At 38.0% G+C, this 19,896-nt stretch overlaps 1 protein-coding gene across 2 annotated transcripts in view; it reads right to left on the bottom strand.

Moving 5' to 3' along the window:
* MEGF10 (multiple EGF like domains 10) overlaps window positions 1-19,896 on the bottom strand; it is a 110,036-nt gene that overhangs the window by 11,852 nt on the left and 78,288 nt on the right. For both annotated transcript variants that reach the window (XM_040580704.1, XM_040580705.1), the window contains exons 14-22: window positions 15,550-15,696; window positions 12,628-12,762; window positions 12,131-12,259; window positions 9,033-9,161; window positions 7,134-7,262; window positions 4,445-4,573; window positions 3,735-3,971; window positions 2,295-2,422; window positions 2,002-2,125 (exon numbers count right to left, since the gene is read on the bottom strand). In XM_040580704.1, the coding sequence (XP_040436638.1) occupies window positions 2,002-2,125; window positions 2,295-2,422; window positions 3,735-3,971; window positions 4,445-4,573; window positions 7,134-7,262; window positions 9,033-9,161; window positions 12,131-12,259; window positions 12,628-12,762; window positions 15,550-15,696 (1,287 nt within the window). The remainder of the gene's footprint in view (window positions 1-2,001; window positions 2,126-2,294; window positions 2,423-3,734; window positions 3,972-4,444; window positions 4,574-7,133; window positions 7,263-9,032; window positions 9,162-12,130; window positions 12,260-12,627; window positions 12,763-15,549; window positions 15,697-19,896) is intronic.

Here is a 19,896-nt window from a genome sequence, read left to right as displayed (position 1 = left end):
CAGTGAAGGCCAGGAAGACTCCTGCACATCTGTAACCATAAATCTGTGTCTGTACCGAATCCTTCCCACTCATGCACTGAGTCACTGGGCCCAACTGACCTTCCCGAACTGACACCTTGTTAAGGGCCAATTGGCACACCATATTGACTTAGTCCCACCCTGCCATAAGTATAAAAAATGGCATTTTAGATATTTTTTTTTTTTTTTTTGAGGATGAGAACTCTTAACTATGTGACAGATTGACATGCCTGGACCTCTCTCCTCACCAAGAAGAGATGCCTCTTTGGTAAGATTTGCACCACTGACTACGTCAAATGTTACTTGGGATAATATTACTAACAGAAGTGCTCTACTCTTAACTCGAGCTCTATTTTTGCAGCAAGTGTATTTACCAACAGCAATTCCACACTTCTTGTATCTGTCACTTTAATAAATCATCTATTTGTTCAACTTTGTGAAACTGTTTCATTGAAAGTCTTTAATGGGACTCTGACAGGCAAATGTTGACTCTCAGTGAAAGTCCTTAAACTGGGCTCTAACACGCAAATATTAAGTCTGATGAGTGGCTGTACATATAATCCTTTAGACTTAAACACATCGACCAAGCCTGAGACTAGGATTGGATCTAGCTGCACCTAGAGTCCTCTCTGAGGAGTTCAGAAAGCAAGGGGACCCTTTCTGAACCTCATGGTTCAACAGAAGGGCTGTCTAAAGTCTGTCTCCCTCCCCATCCTAGACGTATAATCCTTTAGGCCAAAATACCAACCAAATCTGAGACGAGGATTGGATCTATCTGCACATAGACTCCTCTCTGAGAAGGTGTTTAGAAAGCATGGGGATCCTCTCTGAACCTTATGACTCAACAGGAGGGCTGTATCGTCATGCTCGTCGAACTCATCAGACACCCCATCTTTATTTATTTGATCTCATGTCAGCTGTTGTGTTGTTTTTACCAAGACTAATGCCCAGGTCACCAGCTTAGAGTAACCCAAGTAATCTCATTTGATCTTCTAGAAAACAGACATAATACCAGAATTCATCCAGTCCTCTAGAATTTCTGTGTTACTCAAGATCTACTGCAGTGGGTTAACCACAGCCATTATCTTGCAGCAGTCTTAAGTGCTAGTACAAATGCTCTAAGAAAATGTAAAGTTAAACACTGACAATTTTGACTGAAAACCTTTCCTAAAATAGATCTGAGCCTGAATTGTGATTAGACCAAGACTGGGGATGAGCACAAAAAATTTAATACTGCATACTGTTGTTCTGATTCCCACAATCTGATACTGATAAGGACCAGAAATGAAGGCAATTAAATTATACTGGCACTGAAAGTCCCTTTTAAGGCTTCCATTGGTCAGAGATATGGTCAGTGCAATCCAATCTTTCTGGAATGCATGAGATTGGGAAAGGATGAAAAGACAGCAAAAGATAGCATAAAGCAGGATATGGCAACTCTCACCACTTCTCGGGAATTTTTATTCCTAAGGACAGTGCTCTGCCTTTTGACAAACAGGAGGCTTAGTTGGGAAGATGCTCATAGAATTTACGTCTGAAACAGCTCAGATGAGAAACTACTTTCTAAAGCTTTGACTCTATTTGGTCAAGATTAAAAAAAAAAAAAAAGGATATATGTAACCTCTCATTTCTTTAACAAAGATAGGTAATTTTGCCAAAGCAGACTGTTAGTGTACAATACCCATTGTTTTATGAAACTATTTAATAAGCAAATATTTTAATAAAAATAATAGGAGTTATTTTGCATATCATGTCTGCACCGGGCATGAGACTGATTCACCATTCCTTACAAGGAGTCACATTTTTACCTCTAAGGATACTACCTGAAAGGAAGATCAAACCTATAATCCTGAACCTCACACAGTCTGAGATGCCTGGCATTACCTTGAGCAAAGAACCAGGAAAACAACCCTGCCTTCCAGTCCATTGCAAGCACCATGAATCATACCCACATTCGCCTCCTTTGTTGTTTTTTTTCCTTACCAAGCTCATTGAGGTAGCCACCATGTTTCCAGTCTGCAGGCAGTGTTCCTGTGTAGTCCATGATGGTGCCTCGTTTTCCAGGTTCTACATTTTTAAGGTTCACAAATAGCTGATTGTTTTTTGCCTGTTTCAAAGAAAGACAGGTAATAGAAATTAAAACCAATGGGAATTTGCTGAATTTCCATGTTATAATCAGGGAAAGCAAAAATAAACCAAATATGAAAAATTAGGGAAAAATGTAAAATAAACCAAAGGCTGGTTTACTCAGAAGCATCCAGATTTTTATGCTTTACCTTTGCCAGGGTCAGTCTGTCCATGTTGTTGACATGAGGGGGGGTAGTGCATTGAGTTAGAGTATGATAACTAGGGTTAGAGAAATAGTGACTGTTAGCATTTCCACCATTACCGTGAGGGATGGTTTCTGAAAAGAAAAAGAAAGGAAAATGAACAACTAAAAATAACATGCCATTTCTTTCTTAAGATGTTTTTGGCAGTGCTGCACTGATTTCAGAATCTGAATTAGTTTCTTGAAAAAAAAATCTAAAAATCTTGGACTCACTGAAAGAAATTAGAGATACAGTGCAGAAACTGACTAGTCATGCTCTTGCTTTCAGCAAAGTGCACTCACAAGTGTTACTTGCTAACTTCTCTTTCTGCTGCGATGTCTTGCTCTCTTTTGCCTCTGTAGTCATAGCATTGTCCTAATGATATACACTTTTACCATCGAATTCACAGCAGTATTTTTTAGTGCTTCAAGAGCATCACCACCTTTGCTGACACATCTTCCTTGACTCTGAAAACTGTTTCTGCTGGCTGCTGCTTTCCTTAATACCTGTGTGCAAAAAACACAGTATTGCCTGAAGTTTCACGTACCCATTGCATCCCAACTCAAATTCACTTTCATAGGTCGAAAGCTCCTGCTTTGTTTCAGAAGCATTGCTCCTTCCCTTCATTTGTTTCAGACTTGAGCTACTCTGCAGTAAAATCCTGATTTTCTACAGCTATAGCAGTCTTTCGGTATTCAAGCTGTTGGCATTAAATTTAAAGTCTTGGTAGGAACCATATTTCACCACACTTTTCAATTCTGTTTAAAAACAGGCACAAAGGAATAGAAATGCCCATAGTTCTACTGTTTCATGCAGAAAAACATTTGAGGATGCAAAATGTTACGTAATAAAGTGAGGTATCTGGTCACTTGTTCCTTATAAGTAACACATTTTACCAGGGTAAGCCACCTTCACAGTTTCAAAAGCAGAGATTAAAAGACTGTGATGCAGAACAAACTAAGCAGCTACAGATATAGGGGCAGCATCTTTCTGAACTCAGATAAACTGTCTCTGATAGCTGAAAGGTAAGCACACAGGTCTACCATCGCATCCCACTAGTCTCATGTCCCAGTTTACCAGCACCACTGTCAGTTTGATCTCAGGGGCTTCTTTCCTGTGAAAAGCAGTTGAAGGCACTGTATTAGTCTTCCCCTTCCTAAAGAGGGCAATGCTTCCCTGCCTCTCTTTCCAGGAAGGCTTCCAAGGCAAAACTGTAGACACCCTTTTTGAAATCGAGTATGTCCTGTTCACAGCAGTCCTCGCTAATACAAAAAGGTGAAACATGCATATTCAAGCCCTGTTAGGGGCAGATCTGAACCCCTTCAGAGCTTAGCTAAAACAGCACAAAAAAAAAAAAAAAAAAAAAAAAAAGATAGGGAAAAAAACCCTGTTCTAAATATAGCTTACCTGAAATGGTATAATCTGCATTGATGACCCTCATAGCAGGGGTATAGGTCACTGCGGGCATATTTGTTTCTTTTCCTTTCTGCTTATGTCTGTAAATGATGAACAGCACTAGCAGGAAAAGCACAACCAGGACAAGAATGATGATGCCTGCTATAGCCCCTATCTGGTAAGAATCAGCAGGGATGGCAGTACTGGTACGGCTTAAACTGTTCAAGTTTCCCACTATAATTACACCAGCTGAAATACAAGAAGAAATGAAAATATGTGGCAGAAATTCAGAGACTTACGTGTCAAAGGCTGAAGAAAATATTTCACTTCTAAATCTTTCTCCTAATTTAACTCAATTTTTAATGCCAAAATGGAACTATGTCAGAAACCAGTGTGAAGACAATCCTAGCCTTAAGGAAAAGCACTCATCTTCTTCATAGAAAGAGATATTTTCATAGAGTTTAAAATGTAAAGAATATTCCCTAGTCAAAAGCACAGAGCAGGTAAAACACACGCTCTTATCAGCAGGTTTGGACAGCACAGCACTAAAACATTTCATGCAACCTGCATTCGAGTGCTTCGTTCCAATAAACTATCACTGAGGCATCTAATATTTACAAAATCTATAGAACATTTATAACTTAATAGCATGGACTATTTAAACACACATGCCTTATCAGATCGATTTAATTTACAATAATTTTATTGCATCTAGGGTTTACCTTGGTCACACCTAGCCCCTTTCCAGCCTGGGCTGCAGTAACATGTTCCCGTGATGTGATCACAGGTTGAGTTGTTCAGACAGTCACATATCTGCCGGCATCCATACCCATATGTACCTTGAGGACATTCTGCACAAAATAAGTGTGAATAAAAATCAGACATAGTCAATATTTCTTGAATCTTTTGGTGTTACAGATCTACAGCACCCTACAAGGTAGCATTTGTTTCTAACCCCATACGTTTCTGTACAGGGCCAGCAGATGGCAATGTGTTATTAGAGATAGACCTCTATGGAAAACATTTTCTTAAGAGGGTATCTTATCCGTGTGTGTGGGTGTGTGTGTATATGTATGCACGTGTGTGCTTGTAGGAGCAGGAAAAGAAGAAGGAAAAGGAGAAGGAAATCGTAATCAGAAGTGATTTTCCTTTACCTGCAAAGTTGCTGCCACTAAGACAGTGAAATTAGGGGGAAAATCGAAACAACAAAGATTAAAAGCGTAGAAGACAGTGAAGAAATGGTCAAAATGTGAACAAAGTGCCAGTTCTACACAAGAATGTCAGCTCTAAACCACGCAATCGTATGAGTAGAGCTAGACATGTGGACAGTGTTATGTCATATGACAGTTGTGCTGATGTAGTAAAAGAGCAAGAGATTAAGTGCCATAACAATGAGTCTTATATTCACCACTCATTTATATAAAAATAAAACTGGTCCTAGGCTGCTTATAGCATACTTTGATACTGTAATCTATACATTAAGAAACTACTTACAGGAGACTAATGCTAAACTATGAAGAATTAGATAACTGGAAGAGTTTTGCATGATTTTTTCTCTCCCAGAATGGTTTGAATACGATAATTAATTACTGATCAAAGTGTCTCTTACATCATGTAATTAGCATGGTAAAGAATTATCCTACACTGATAAAAATTCTTTCTTTTATACTGCTGCCTCTGTTACTGGGTGGCTTGTTACATTATTGTTCTCATGGTTGGAGGAAGTGTGGCATTTCTTCACCTTCTGAGACTCAATTTTCTGATATCTCTCAGGAGTTTTATAACTATACTAACTTGGTTTTGTTGTTTGTTGTTTTTTTTAAGAATCTAACTCATCTTTAATGTATTCCTAATTTATAATAATTTGCAAGATAATGTAACACAATAGATGCCAGAGAAATGTTCTTGCCGTCTTGATAAATTGAGACTCAAGTGGGATTTCATGCTTATATACTTTCTCCTCTTGGTTACATTCAATAAAACAAGTTTATAACTACTGAAGTCAATGGCTGGGCAAAAACCATCACCCCATAATATATTTTGACATTTTGAAATCTTAGTTGGAATGACAAGTCACTTTTTAAAACTGACGTTCAATTCACTAATACAAAACATTTGTTAAATATTACTAAATCATTATCAAATTATGGTATAAGATATAAATTCTATAAAACATAATCATAAAGTTAGATTTGCCAAAGTATTCAAAATTGTTTTTTGATATCATGACATCAAGAGAGGATCTTTAGAAGTTTATCTTTTCCTAAACATTATTGCTCTTTTGAAGTGAAACACTGAAATCATTGGAGTGGAATAAGAAACTATAAATAGGTAATAATTACATATTATCAGCTATTATTTCATTGAAATAAATATATTCCTCTAAACCATTCAGATTTTCTTGTAACTGTATTTATCTTAGAAAATAAAATCCACTTCCAAATTTTTAGTGGGTTTATTATTTTTTTTAATTTTTATTATTTATTGATTAGCCTTAACATATTTCCTGTTGCAGCTGGGGTTAGACCCAATGCTGGGGAAATAAAGTGTCTGTAAGGATGGTAACCTCCCCTCCCTTTTGTTACAGTGCTGCCAGGTTTGGCACATGCTATCTTGGCTACTGCACAGCCCTTCAGATCCAGGTGCTGCTAAATCAGTTCCAGTTACAGGTAATTCATAGTGTCCTACACACATCAAAAGCAAAGGCCTTTGCATGACACAAGGTTAGGTTTAAACCTTCACAGTAGTGCGCTGAATGGATTGCTTTGCACTGCACTATAATGGATGAGGTGTGGGAGCACCACTCTGTGATGTTAGCAAAAGCTGGACTGAGTTCTGTGCTTATGAGACAGATTATTCTTTCAATGTTATACCACCACTGATGTCAGTGATGTTATTCTTGATTTTCTTGGATAAAGAATGATACACATATGAAAACAAAATTCCATTTAATATTTTTTTATAATGCAATTGTATTGTAAAACCAAATTGCAGAGATTAATTTTATCCACGAGGATTGATGTGGTACTTGTTATCTTTAGTTTTCTAACTATCAGTTTTAGTTGTGGTTTATGCTAATGATAGTTACTTGGATTAATTTGTCACTTTTACATGTCTGAGTTGTTGGGGTTTTCTTTAGTTTTAAAAAAAACCCAGAACATAATACAAATTACTCTTACGTGTACTTATAAATTGAAGTAAACAGCCATCACAATCATAATCAGTCTTAATAACTACTTCTGTGGGCTTTTATGTTTGGAAAAAGCCTAGGTCCAACTCCTGAAACTATTTTGGCATCAAAATTCCCACTGAAGCCGAAGTGCTGTATCACAACACTGGCCAAAACAACAGAGGGTCAGCTCAGGGTTTAGTATTTGCTATCAGGCACAAACAATTCCCATCCCTACTCACTCTGCTCACAGTGCTTCCCCATGAACCCTGTGCGGCAAGTACACTGCCCACTGATGTGGTCACAGTCCGCTCCGTTCTGACACTGGCATACCAATGCACAGTCCTTCCCGTAAAAACCTAGGGGGCATCCTGCAATACAAGGAGGGAGAGGAGAAAATGAGTGAAACAACCACTCTAGAAATAAAATGCAAATATTCTGGTTAAGTATGTTACAGAGAAGTCATTTCTGTAGCCCTGCTACTCAACATGGCATTCTATAAACACAATAGATCCAAGACCTACCCTATTTCAAGTGGTTTAAAATACACATTAGGCAAATGCTACGTGAAAAAGAGGTTGGGGAATAGTGCAGACAGCAGATGTTCAGAAGAATGCAGCAAGAAGTGCTCCTTGAAGAAATGGGTTTAAGAAGATATTTGAAGGAGAAGAAAGAGGGCAGTTTGTGAACCAGAGCAGGGAGTCTGTTCGGTGATTAATGAACCTTTGGACATATTTTCTGGACAGTTGATGTTGAAACATAAAATAAATAAAAATAAAAATAAAATAAAGACAAAAACAAAAAACAAACAAACCAAAAACCACCCCAAAACAAACCAAAACAAAAAGCCCAAACCATATTGTATCTCAGCTCCTCACAAAGATACCATTTCAGTATGAAGAAGACGTATCACTGCAAAGAGATCATTATTCACCAGCAGGAAGCAAAATAACCATGATAGCTGACAGCTGAATCAGTATAGTAAATGTCTTCCAGAGCTGCATCCATATGGCCTTATAATATACCTGTTATTTCCTGCCACTGACATTATTCAGTTGAAAAACAAGAGTTCTGTTTTTATGAAAAACTTGTATTTATACTCTGAATGCAAAACACAGTTAGCAGTCTTATTTTTCTTGAGTTCAAAGACAGTGATTGTGCCCAGATTACAAACAGTGGGGGTGCCTGGACTGAAGATAAACCAAACTGAAACTGTAATATAATAAAGATAAGAAGCCAACTTTATCAATATCTATCTAACAAATATTTATTTCTCAAACTTTGCATGAACTCTTACCCAGCATATAGTAAGTGCCATACACCTACACCCAGTCACTGTACAGCCTGTGCTTTTATTTTAATGAAAAGCTCCTGGAAAAAAACCATTATTAATACATTAATTACATGAGGAAAATTGCAAAATAAATTATAACGTTACAGTCTAGTGAGGTGAAGTTTCTAAGTTCCAAATAAAATACCTTCTGTATCAGTATATGAATTGCAGCAAAGCTAAAGCTGTTGTTACAGTTGCCCCTGGGAGGCAGCAATTACAGATATGAGATGTACTGTACAATCACTTAGCAGTGACTCAGGGACTGTGCCTCAGTAGACCACAACCACAGCTAAGCTAGAAGCTATTCTCATGGCTTCAGTCAGCTCTGTGTTACCTGACAGTCTTGGTTGTTGGGTTCTTGCTGCTGTAATAATTCTTGGGGAGGTTTTGGAGAGAAAAGTAATTAGATGCTACCATCATTCCACCCCGTGGGGAATGTCTGCAAAGCTGGCACCATCTACACTATGGACTACAGTCATAGCTGCCCATCTGCAGTGGTAACATCTGAATGTCAGTCATTCATTCTGCATGTGCACACGACACTCTATCCACAGGGATGCACAGCACCAGCCAAAAGTTGTCTTCCTCTGAAGGATGGCTTAAGAGAAGCCCAAATGTAGTGGTAAGCACTCTGCCAGGTTTACACAGGGGCTTCCCCTGCGGCCATGGAGTTAATGTTCACAATCAAAAAAGGCAACTTCACAATCAAAAAAGGTTCAGCAGCATCAGTGAATAAAGTATGAAAAAAACTGAAGGAAAATTCTGTCACGGATTTGTAGACCAAGAACAGATAACAAAAGTCACTTACTTTGTGTACAGTAAAGGCCAGTCCATCCTGGGGTACATTTGCACTCCCCATCATAGGCACTGCAGTAAGCTCCATTATGGCAGTTGCATGTATGGATGCAGTTTGGTCCCCAGTGGGAAGGTGGGCAAGCTAAAACACCCCAGAGCAATTAATTAACCACAAATGACAAAGATCCTTGATACCCATGAATAGAACTGCTTACATTCACATAGCAGCACTGCTTCATTTGGGGTTTGTTGCTTTTCTTTTGAACACATTTGTTGGGCTACTCCATTTTGAGCAAATAGCCACAGGTATTTTTCTTTAACTAAAAGATCATTTTACTCTAGATAAAGTTCTCGAAAAGATCCAATGTGTGAAAGAAACCAGTTATAATACTTGATACTGAGTAACTGGGACATTCACAGTAGCTTTCTCATAGAGAAGCCATGTAGGTTTCCTTTCCTAATTTGTTTTTTAATCTGCAAACAGTTCAGTTGAGCACAGTCAAGGGATAAGCCTTCTAAGCCTCAAAACTGAAAGAGAACAGAGAAGGCTGAAACACATGCTATAGCCTACAGCTTTAGAACCAATGCTAAGCTTACTTCTTTTACTTCCACTCTTAGATTCTACAAAATTGCCTATACATGGTGCATATAATCAGGACTATACCTTAATCAAGTTAAGTCAGTTGCTTCTGAAGGTCCATTAATCAATACAATATTTCTAAAAACCAAGTAATTATCTATAAAGTGGAGATTTTTTTCACTCACAATCATGTCAACATGTTATGAGATAGAATTTTACTAACTGCTTTGAAAAATGTCATGCTGAATGAATTTGATATTATGTGCTGCCATTACAATAGTGAAGTGGTTCCAAAATGCTAATTAGTATTCAGAGACAGCAAAAGATAATTTTCTTCATGTCAGAATATCACTAAATGCAGAGGGGACTCTAAGAATAGCCCCTTTCTACTGATTAGGATTCACATCCTTAAGTTTTGTTTGTCTTTTTAGTAAAGAGATGCATAATTTAAAAATAGTTTTGTGGAAGTACAACACGAGTGTTTCACAGGAGAGAAGAAACAGGTCAGACACAGAAGCCTTGGCTTTATTCCTGTGTAAGTTTAAAAAGGTTGATACCTCCTTGTTGTTGTGTACTGATTTGGTTGTCCAGAGACCTGTCTGGGAGCAATAAAAATTCTTGAATCCTTTAAATGTTTCCATAAAGATTCATCTATGTGTGAGCTGTATTTTTGCAAAGTGTTATCTTTGCCCAGATTGCACTTCATTAGGAAATATACTATGTTGTATTGAAAAAAAAGTATACTAAGTTTGTTGTTTCCACTTCAATTGTGTGTTATAATGATTTTTATTATTGTTTTGTATTTGAAATTAGTGGCCAACTAAGAAGGAATGTAAATTACATATAGATGAAAGGTTAGAAGTTTCAAAAAGGTCACTAGTTCCAAAAAGAAATTAATGGAATCATTATTTTCCATGTGAACGAAAGGCCTTTATACAAAGCAAATAAACTTCCTCTGTTACGGTTCATGAGCACAGCCTCAATAGACGCTTCCATTCATATTGCTGGCACCATTCTCTTGTTATTGATTCAGTGAGTAAGTCCCTCCTCCTCCTAAATACCCCTATTCTGCTACTCTCCCAAGTACCTACTTATTTTACCATAAAAACAGGGACCTTTGTTGCTACTGCCGTCCAGAGGAATAGGCCCAAGATTTATTTTGGTATCATATTGAATTGTGCATGCTAATCACTTCACAGAATTTAGCCAGCAAAGGGTTTTTTTCCAAATTGACCAGATGTCACATTGCACTGGTACAGAGCCAGCTAACCTGGACCAGTCAAACCATAAATGATATAAACCAATGAGGCATGTTATTAGGAAATGCACCTCCCTGGAAACCCCAGCACAATGTCTTTAAATTTCTGACATATCAAGGTCTGGTATAGCTTCTTTTATTCATAAAAATGGGTTGACTAAAATTTTGGCATGTATGTGTTTCAGACTGTGCAGATTCTGGAACCTTTTGGAATTGGATATGCTGTTTGTGAGAATTTTGCTTCAGATATTTCTTTCCTGTCATTGGTAATTTGCATAGACCCAGCAAGGCATCTGGAGAAAGCCTTATTATTTACGAAAATAACTCTATGAAACATAATAAAATCAGGGCCTAGCCCTTCCCATTTTTAAGTCTGTAACAAAATCTTCACTGAGTTTATTGTACCAAAACAATACTCAGTGAGGTAGAATGACACTAAAAATGTGCATTGTGAAACATTTATAAAAGAAAAAAAGAGAAATATCCACCAAAAAGTTGAAAGCACTTAACAAAAGTTATAGTGAAAAATTTCTTAACAAAATGTTCAAATGTTTAACAAGAATAAGGATGGTCTTGCAGCCAAAGCACTAACTTGCATCTGAGAAAATCTTGGCTTTGTTCTGAGCCTTGCCAGTTGCTCTCTATGCAACTGTAGTAAGAAAAAAATCCCCTGTATTTCAGCGCCTCAGCTCCTGATTTGTAAAATAATAACTTTGTTATTCATGACTGTCCTGAAGCCCTGGTACATTCACAACACTAGTGTGATAAAACTAAATAATTACACACAAGCAAACAACAGATCAAGAACCCTCTTTGCAATGCAAGATTCATCAACTCACAGACTTTTTCATGTTGGAAGAGACCTCTAGCATCAGTTAGTTCAGCATCCTACTCAAAGGATCTTCAATGACAATAATTTCACAGCCTTTTCCAAGCTGGAGACTTCAGAGACACTCTGGACAGTTGCTATGCTTGACCACTTTCACAGTAATTTTATTTTTCTTTTCTCTAGTAAAAGTCACTCTTGCTGCAACCTGCGTGCATTGCCTCTTGTCTTTTCACAGTGCATTTCTGAAACGAGTCTGACCCAGCTTCTCTACAACTCCTCTTTGGACAGTGGAAGACTGGGAATTGATCCCTCCTAGGAACTCTTCATTACATACCATAAGGTCCTCATTTCTGACTTAATGTTTCTTTACCAAAAGGTAGAGAATTTACATAGCTGAACCCTGATTAATGGTTGTAAAAATGAATAAAAAAAGTGGATACTTACGCTGAGAGCAGTCACTACCGATCCAGCCAGGGTAGCACTGACAGGATCTATCAATAGGATTACACGTTCCATTATTGGTGCAGGTGCATATTCCAATGCAGTTCTTGCCAAATCTGCCACTGGGACACACTAAGAACATATTGTCAGAATTAGAATTCCTTAGCAATCAGAAGAAGATTTTATTTTCTTTATTTCAAGAGAAACCAACTGATGTTTGGATCAAGAAGCATATTGCTTAGTATAAAGTAAGGCATTATAAATTCTGGTAAGCCCATTATACACATTCATTATACAAATCATACAAATAAGAATACAGTGGGTTTCATACTTAAGGATCAGATGTTTAAGCAACTTAAACCTGCTTAAGATTCCTAATTCATAAACTGCACACACTAACCCTGAAATTATTTCTGATTTTATAGTTTCCAAGTGATGGAATGTAAATGATTACAGTGCTTGGTCTCTGGATCCCACAGAGTCTTTATTACAACTTGTACCTTCATTACAGAGGGCTCCTGTAAATCCAGGTAAACAGTCACATAAGCCGGTAATATGGTGGCAGGGACCACTACTGTGTACACACTGGGGGCACGTCTGGCTGCAGCGGTGTCCATAAAACCCAGGGGAACAAACTGGAATCAGAAAGAACAAACTGTCACTGCTTCCTGCACCTTCTATACAGCCGTGAACTACTCTTCAGTGCACTTGTTCCTGATGTTGAATTAGCTCTGTTTTCTTTCTTTTTTTTTTTTTTTTTCTTGCAGTGGTGATTGTCATTATTAATACAATTCAATGCTTTACACTCATGAAAGGAGATCCGCTTGTTTTCCTCAAGGGTTTGATATATTCTGGTTAGTAATAACTTAGTTGACATTCTATTACTTGTGAGACCACACTGTACTTGGGTTATGTTTGAAATGCATCTATACTTCATATATTATACATATTTGGCTATACGTTATATGTCCTCTACAATATGAACATATTTTAAAGCATATTTGAAGAAAAGTAATTAAAAAACCCAGAGTGAATAGTTTTATCTGTGGATGAGTAATCTTAGACTTTGACTTCTTATGTGCTTCCCGACTTGGAATACAAATAGCCATTACTTCACAGACAGGAACGTAAATGTTTTCTAGTCATCCTTTTGTTTAGGTATTCAGCGTACTCATTACATGATACAGACATTTATGCATCACCTAATATTTAGAGAACCTGAGACAAGAAATACAGAGTTGCCCACTTAATACTTATGCTAAAGTCCCTAGTTTCTTAAAAAAAAAAGGGGGGGGGGGAATGCTGTAACATAAAATCTCTTGCTCTTTTGGCATTTATTTCCTGATACATTAGAATATTAGGTAGTGCACCAAGAGAAATACCTGTTGCACAGCAGCAATTAACACTGACAAAAACTAACTTGGAATCTTTTCAATATTTTAATTTCATTCAAGATTCAGACTTTTAATTACACGCTTGATACAAGTTATGTGGCCAAATCTCTAGAGAGATTAACTTTTCCAAGTGAAACAGTGCCAAAAGGTCTTCCTGTTTACTGAAAGGCACTTTCTGACTGGGATCCAAATTATTCGTGTGACCTTTGTCTTCCTGGCCTCCAGACTGTGCCTCAGAGAGGGGCACTGAGAGCCACTGGACTGGAAGCCTCTTCTCCAGGTTATAGGCACAGTTCCAAAACACAGGGAACATTTTTACATGTAGTGTTACACTTAGTCTGCCTTTGGATTAACTGATTAACTGCAAGGCCTTTAGAGATTAGATAGTGAGAATAATTACTGCACTTAGTTAGAAATGTTTAAGGAACACTAATGCCATACTAATGTGGGATTTGGTAGTGCCATAGGCAATCACATTCTTCAGCTTGAAATCTTGCTGTTCCCAGACTGTTAGGACTTTGCCCTCCTCTGGTTCTCCTACCTTCTAGTAATCATTTCATGTCATCTCCTGCCTTTCAAGCCTCTTGGAGGACGTAGTAGCTTCTCTGCTTGGCCCTACTCCACCTGCTTTTGTACCTGGCTTCTGGGACACTTCTGAAAACAGGGCTACCCTCCAAGGGCAGAGGACTCACATTTCTCTTCTCTGAACACCTTTCCCTCACAGCTTGAACAACTCAAGCTGAAGATGGCTAGACTGCTGGTGAACTCAGACAAATCTTCTTGGGAGGCTAGATATTTTGCACATCATCTTATTTTTGCCTCCCTGTTTCTGGTATGATTTGCCTCAGTTCATCTGTAACTCTTCTTGTGACATTTAAATTTTAGAGAGACAAATTTTTCAAATGCAGCTATGGCTACCTATGATATCTTCTACCGACTGTGAGGCCCTGTACTGGTTCTCTTCATAGAAGCTGGTATGGGGCTGTGTTTCGGATTTGTGCTGGAAACGTGCTGATAACACAGGGATGCTCAGTCACTGCTGAGCAGCGCTTACACAGAGTCAGGGCCTTTTCTGCCCCTCGCCCCACCCCACCAGCGAGCGGGCTGGGGGTGCACAGGAACCTGGGAGGGGACACAGCCGGGACAGCTGACCCCAACTGATAGTCCATACTGTATGACACCACAATCAGCATACACAGTTGGGGGAAGAAGAAGGAAGAGGGGGAGGGACATTCAGAGTGATAGTGTTTGTCTTCCCAAGTCACTGTTAGATGTGATGGAGCCCTGTTCTCCTGGAGATGGCTGAACACCTGCCTGCCCATGGAAGTGGTGAATGAATTCCTTGTTTTGTTTTGCTTGTGCATGTGGCTTTTGCTTTACTTATTAAGCTGTCTCCATCTCAACCCATGAGTTTTCTCACTTTTACCCTTCCACTTCTAACCCCATCCCACAGGAGGGGGAGCGAGCGACTGGCCACATGGGGCTCAGTTGCCAGATGGGGCTGAACTACAACAGGCCTGACCCCACTAGCCACTCTTTGCTGCTTCGAAGTAAGTGCTAAAAAAGTAGTAATTAAGCCAATGATTGCTACCGGACTCAACAGGCAGCTAAGGATTCTAGCTTCTAAAACTCATGCATGTTTTATTTGCCTACCAAAATACGTATTACAAAATTCATGTTCATCAATCACATTTGGAAATGCTTTCCTTTAGAATGGAATCCCCTACTAAATTCATTTCTTAGAAAGTCATGTGCACAATAATGTCATGGCACAGACAGTGAAAAAATGTAAAGTTGTACCATGACAAGAAGAGCACTACTAGCTGGAAACATCTACTAATTCCAGATAACACTCACTTCTGTATATTCACACATTTTGACAAAACGTTCAACCAAGGAGTGTTTCATAGTACTTCATACTACAATTAACAAAGCATCATGGTGTTAGATCATATGTATTCAACGATCAATCAGTGATTCAATGCATTAAAAAATCAAGAGATTTTAAAGCATTTATCTTATTCTTACTTCTCTGACAAGTGGTGCCTCTGTATCCTGGTGCACACTCACAGATTCCATCATCTGGAGAGCAGGATGCTCCATTTTTGCAGTAACAAGACAATGAGCAATTTGGACCCCACTGTCCCTCAGCACACACGCTGTCACAGTGGATGCCTGCAACATAAATAAACAAAACTGTAAGCCTTTGTAAAGAACTCTTATGCATAGTTAGGTTAAACCATTGGTCCTCAGAGGTCCTCAGAGGACCCATTTTAAAACACAGCTCACAAAACCTGTTTATGAAAGTATCACTAATATCTGGAACATAGAACAAGAACATGGTAAACTTGCATCTCTGTTCCTGCCTTCCCCCCAAAACAGTGAATTTCTTTTGTATTCTATTTTTAACGATATATACATGAAGGCTGATCCTGAGCTCTGTAGTAGGGAAGCACTTCTGCAGATTTACATGGAAGATAAGAGCTCCATGGGATGCTACCTCCAGGCTTCCTGCCTGCTAATATTTTAAGATCTCCAAAGATGAATGCAAACCTCTCAATAGCATAAAGAGTTCCATAATTTTCCAAGTCCTTTACACATACAAAATTTTAAAAAGGTCTTTTATTCCTCTCACTTTCACCGCTGGTATCAATAGAGAGAATTGAAATAAGAAATTAATTTAAATGCAGCAAAATAATGGCTTTTGCCTTCTCCATAACGGCTGTTTCAAAAGAGCAAAAGCTTATTTTCAAATTTTATGTTGGAGAAATGCATGACAAAAGGTATTGCAGAAACTTTTCCTTCTGAATGTAAAAATTCTTAAGGTCTGACATAATTTTCTGTAATAATGGGGCACAGGACATGGAATGATTTCTAATTAGTGGTGAGCTGATTACTGCTCAAGCCTCATACCAAATGGAAAAATGTAGAGCACACAAAAGGTTTCCAAACACACCATGTGAGCATTCCAAAATGCTTAGCTGCAACAGTGTTAAGGATGCTGGTCAGTCAGTGCTTTGTCTAACCATTTTGGCATAAAATTGATTACAGAGGCCACAACCTGAACCCTATGCATAAATCACAATACAAACCACTAATTTTAATCATCCAATCATGGGATGTTGTTTTTCTTTGCAATGCAGCAACATTAATTATAACTTTCCTGTTTGTTTTTTCCACTATCTGCTTTTAAATAGCATGCTGCATGTTAAATGCCAGCAGGCACCACTGTGGAACTCAGACCATATTGTGTCTACAGTACTTTGCATTAACAATTAAGTATTATGGTAGTGCCTCTACTGAATGAAGCCCTTTGCTAAGGGAAAAGTGGACTGAATCCAACCACAAGCATGTCTTGCTTTGTAAGTATTTCCAGCAAAATATGACACAGGCTTACTAGTTGCCAGAGTCCTAAAAAAGTAAAACAGTTTCACGTGTGACAAGAAAATAATCTTTTTAACTTTGGAGAACAAAACTTACTGTTCTTCACAATACTGAAAAATAATTACACTGTTTACTGATAGACCAGACTCAGAGGTGATTGACTCCTCAACCACCTCAGCCTATGCTTTGTAAATCTGTGTATATTCAAAGACTAACTCTCTAATCAGAGGAAAGGTAAAACTCCAGACTCTCAGAATGTTTGTTTCTCTGCAAGACAATCAACAGATAGAATAATCAAATATGTTTCAGCAGACTGCACTAACTAATGCCAGCAAGAAAGAAAACACTTGTCTTTCAGAATCTAGATGCTAACTAGCAGCAGACAGTACATGGGGCACCTAAAAGCCCCAATTGTTCAATGATCATTGGTTAATACTGACCTAAAACAAATTGTCAGAAAATGGAAGGCTTCTTATATTCTTACTTTTTCTTTATTGCCTGCATTGGCAATGTCATTCTCCTATCTTTATCTACATTTGAGAGGCAGTGTAGACTTGCTTCTCAGTAGCCTGGGTCAATTTTTTCATTAACTACCTATTTGTGGATAAATAGATAAAAGAGAGTGGTTTGATTTTGAGAGATGCTGATGTACATGAGCAGGATGAGACCATAGCATATTTTTTTTGAAACAAGACCAGTTATTTCAGCTGCATAAGACTGCTCTGCTTGAGGTTCCCAAATTTGAGAACTCAGGTTTGTAAGTCTGTGAAAGCACAAGCAGACACATGCAGAGCATTTCAGCATTAAGCCTGACATTCTCTTCACATGTTATCTGTCATATCATACATAGCTTCATTCAGTGAACCCTGCTAGAGAAAAGACATGTTTCACCGAGTCTTAATGGGTTTCAGTGGTGTTCGGTACACAATGGTCACTATTAACAAGTCAGCGGTTGCCAAGAGTTACCATAGTGCATTATCTGAGATTATGTAGACCAGTGACATACAATAACACCAGGCTCAATTATATTATCTTGATCTGTGCACAGAGGATGCTTTATGACAGCATAGTGTCAAAGGGTGATACTGGGTACACTGGGATGTAAAAGACAAGGGGCCCTGTGCTGCATAGAGTCACAATACTTAAAAAAGCCAACAACTACCATTAAAAAAGGAAGAAGTTCCTCCAGTACACATCAGGGAAAATGATCCATTACGGTAACGGAAAAAATTAGCTTTTCTTTCCCACTCCCACCCCTTATGAGGAGGTAGTCAGGTGAAGAATATCCCTCTACTTAGCCAAGAAACAGCGTATCCTAAATACCACTGAATAATAATTATGACAATATATTGAGAGAGTGCTGAACATTACTTCTGTCTCACTGTAAAAGGAATTTTATTACATAGTCATTATTAATCATAAGCAAAACCAACTTCACTCCTTTGTGTGTCAAGAATGAATGTAGCAATGCAGAAACACTGATTTAATGATTTATTACATCTCTACTTATAAAAGTAGTTTAAAGTCTCATTCACTCACTGTTAGATAAGTTCACAAGGCACTTAAAAATGAGAAACTGAGTTTCACATCTTATAGCTGTAAAAATCAAATATGTTTATTTTTGAGAAAATTTAGAAATATTAAAATGATTAAAAAATAAAAAGACAGTTTCAGACTGATGTTTTATATGAAATTTCAGCAAAGCAAGCTATTTTTTTGTAGAAAAACTAGAAATTAGTGAGGAAAAAGAAACATTTTTACTAGAACTTACAAAGCAAGATTAGGCTTAGCTTTTACAACAGTGGTATCAACAGTGTACTGGCTTATGATTGCCACAATTTCAAGTGAATATTAATCTTTTATGCAATAAAATTGTTTTTTGTAAGTTTTCACATTGATTTTGATACTGATAAGGATATCTGTGAGGAAATGTTTTCGCCAGAGCTATGGACAAAGAGCTCTTTGATGGCCTTCACGAGTTGCTAGGCAATAGCTGAATGGTCATGATAAACTTCAGCTAAGCTGCTCTGAAGAAATGCTCATGCATTTAATGCCCAGTGCTTTATGCTGGGGGCCTCACATCTAAATCAGCATTCCACCAGCATTTGTAATTGCATGAATGAAGTAAATAATTATTTAGAGATACCAGTGTTTCTGCCCATGCTAGCAGAGTGTTTAGATACTCCCTATGCTATACTTTTAAGTTGAGACTCCATGGTCCAGCCAAGTCAGATCAACAGAGAGCTAATTTGTTTTAGCACTCAAAGGGGAAAAAATCTACCAATTATTTCTTACAATCTTCCCAGGCAAATTTATCACTGGACTAAGTGCAATTTTCCATCTTAGGAGTCCATTAATCTGATTAAAAGTTATCAAAACTTTTAAAAAAACTATTTTTTTCATATAGAATATGTATTTGCTATACAACCTATCTCCATGACTCATGGAACTTTCCAGTATAGTCTCATAGAATTAAAACCTCTTTGTATTTTGGTATACTTCCTATATGTCAGAGCTAAATAGAGCATACAACAGCTTAAACCAGACAAGGATCAAGCCCTCAAAACTGGGGGAAATCTTGGTGTCATTAAAGCTAATGATACATTTCCATTATGGTCCAAGATCTCAACCTTCATATCTGAGAGAAACAAACACTTGATCATTACTGTTCAAGGACGCTGAGACTCACTGTGAGAATTGCTTCCCTACTTCTCTGTCAAATGATGGATGAGCAGCCTAAAGAAAGGGGAGAAAGAGCACAGAGAAGAGGTAAAAACTTCATAGGCACTATTCAGAAGTACTCTTATTGTCTTTAAGGGAAAAGAAGTACGCTGCTCCCTAACTGAAGATATCCGGAAGACTCAAAGTAAGGAGCTAATTGAACGTATCAAAGATTTTTCTCTAGGAATTCAGACCGCTGCTTCTTCACTGCAGCAGCAGGAGAGTTAGTGCCCATGAGTTTTGGTAGGAAGCCAGCTGCAAAAGCTTGTC

Source organism: Falco naumanni, chromosome Z (genome assembly GCF_017639655.2).
Source record: "Falco naumanni isolate bFalNau1 chromosome Z, bFalNau1.pat, whole genome shotgun sequence".
NCBI lineage: Eukaryota > Metazoa > Chordata > Aves > Falconiformes > Falconidae > Falco > Falco naumanni.
Note: the sequence above shows the minus strand (reverse complement) of the source record. Positions and strands in the feature narration are given on the sequence as shown.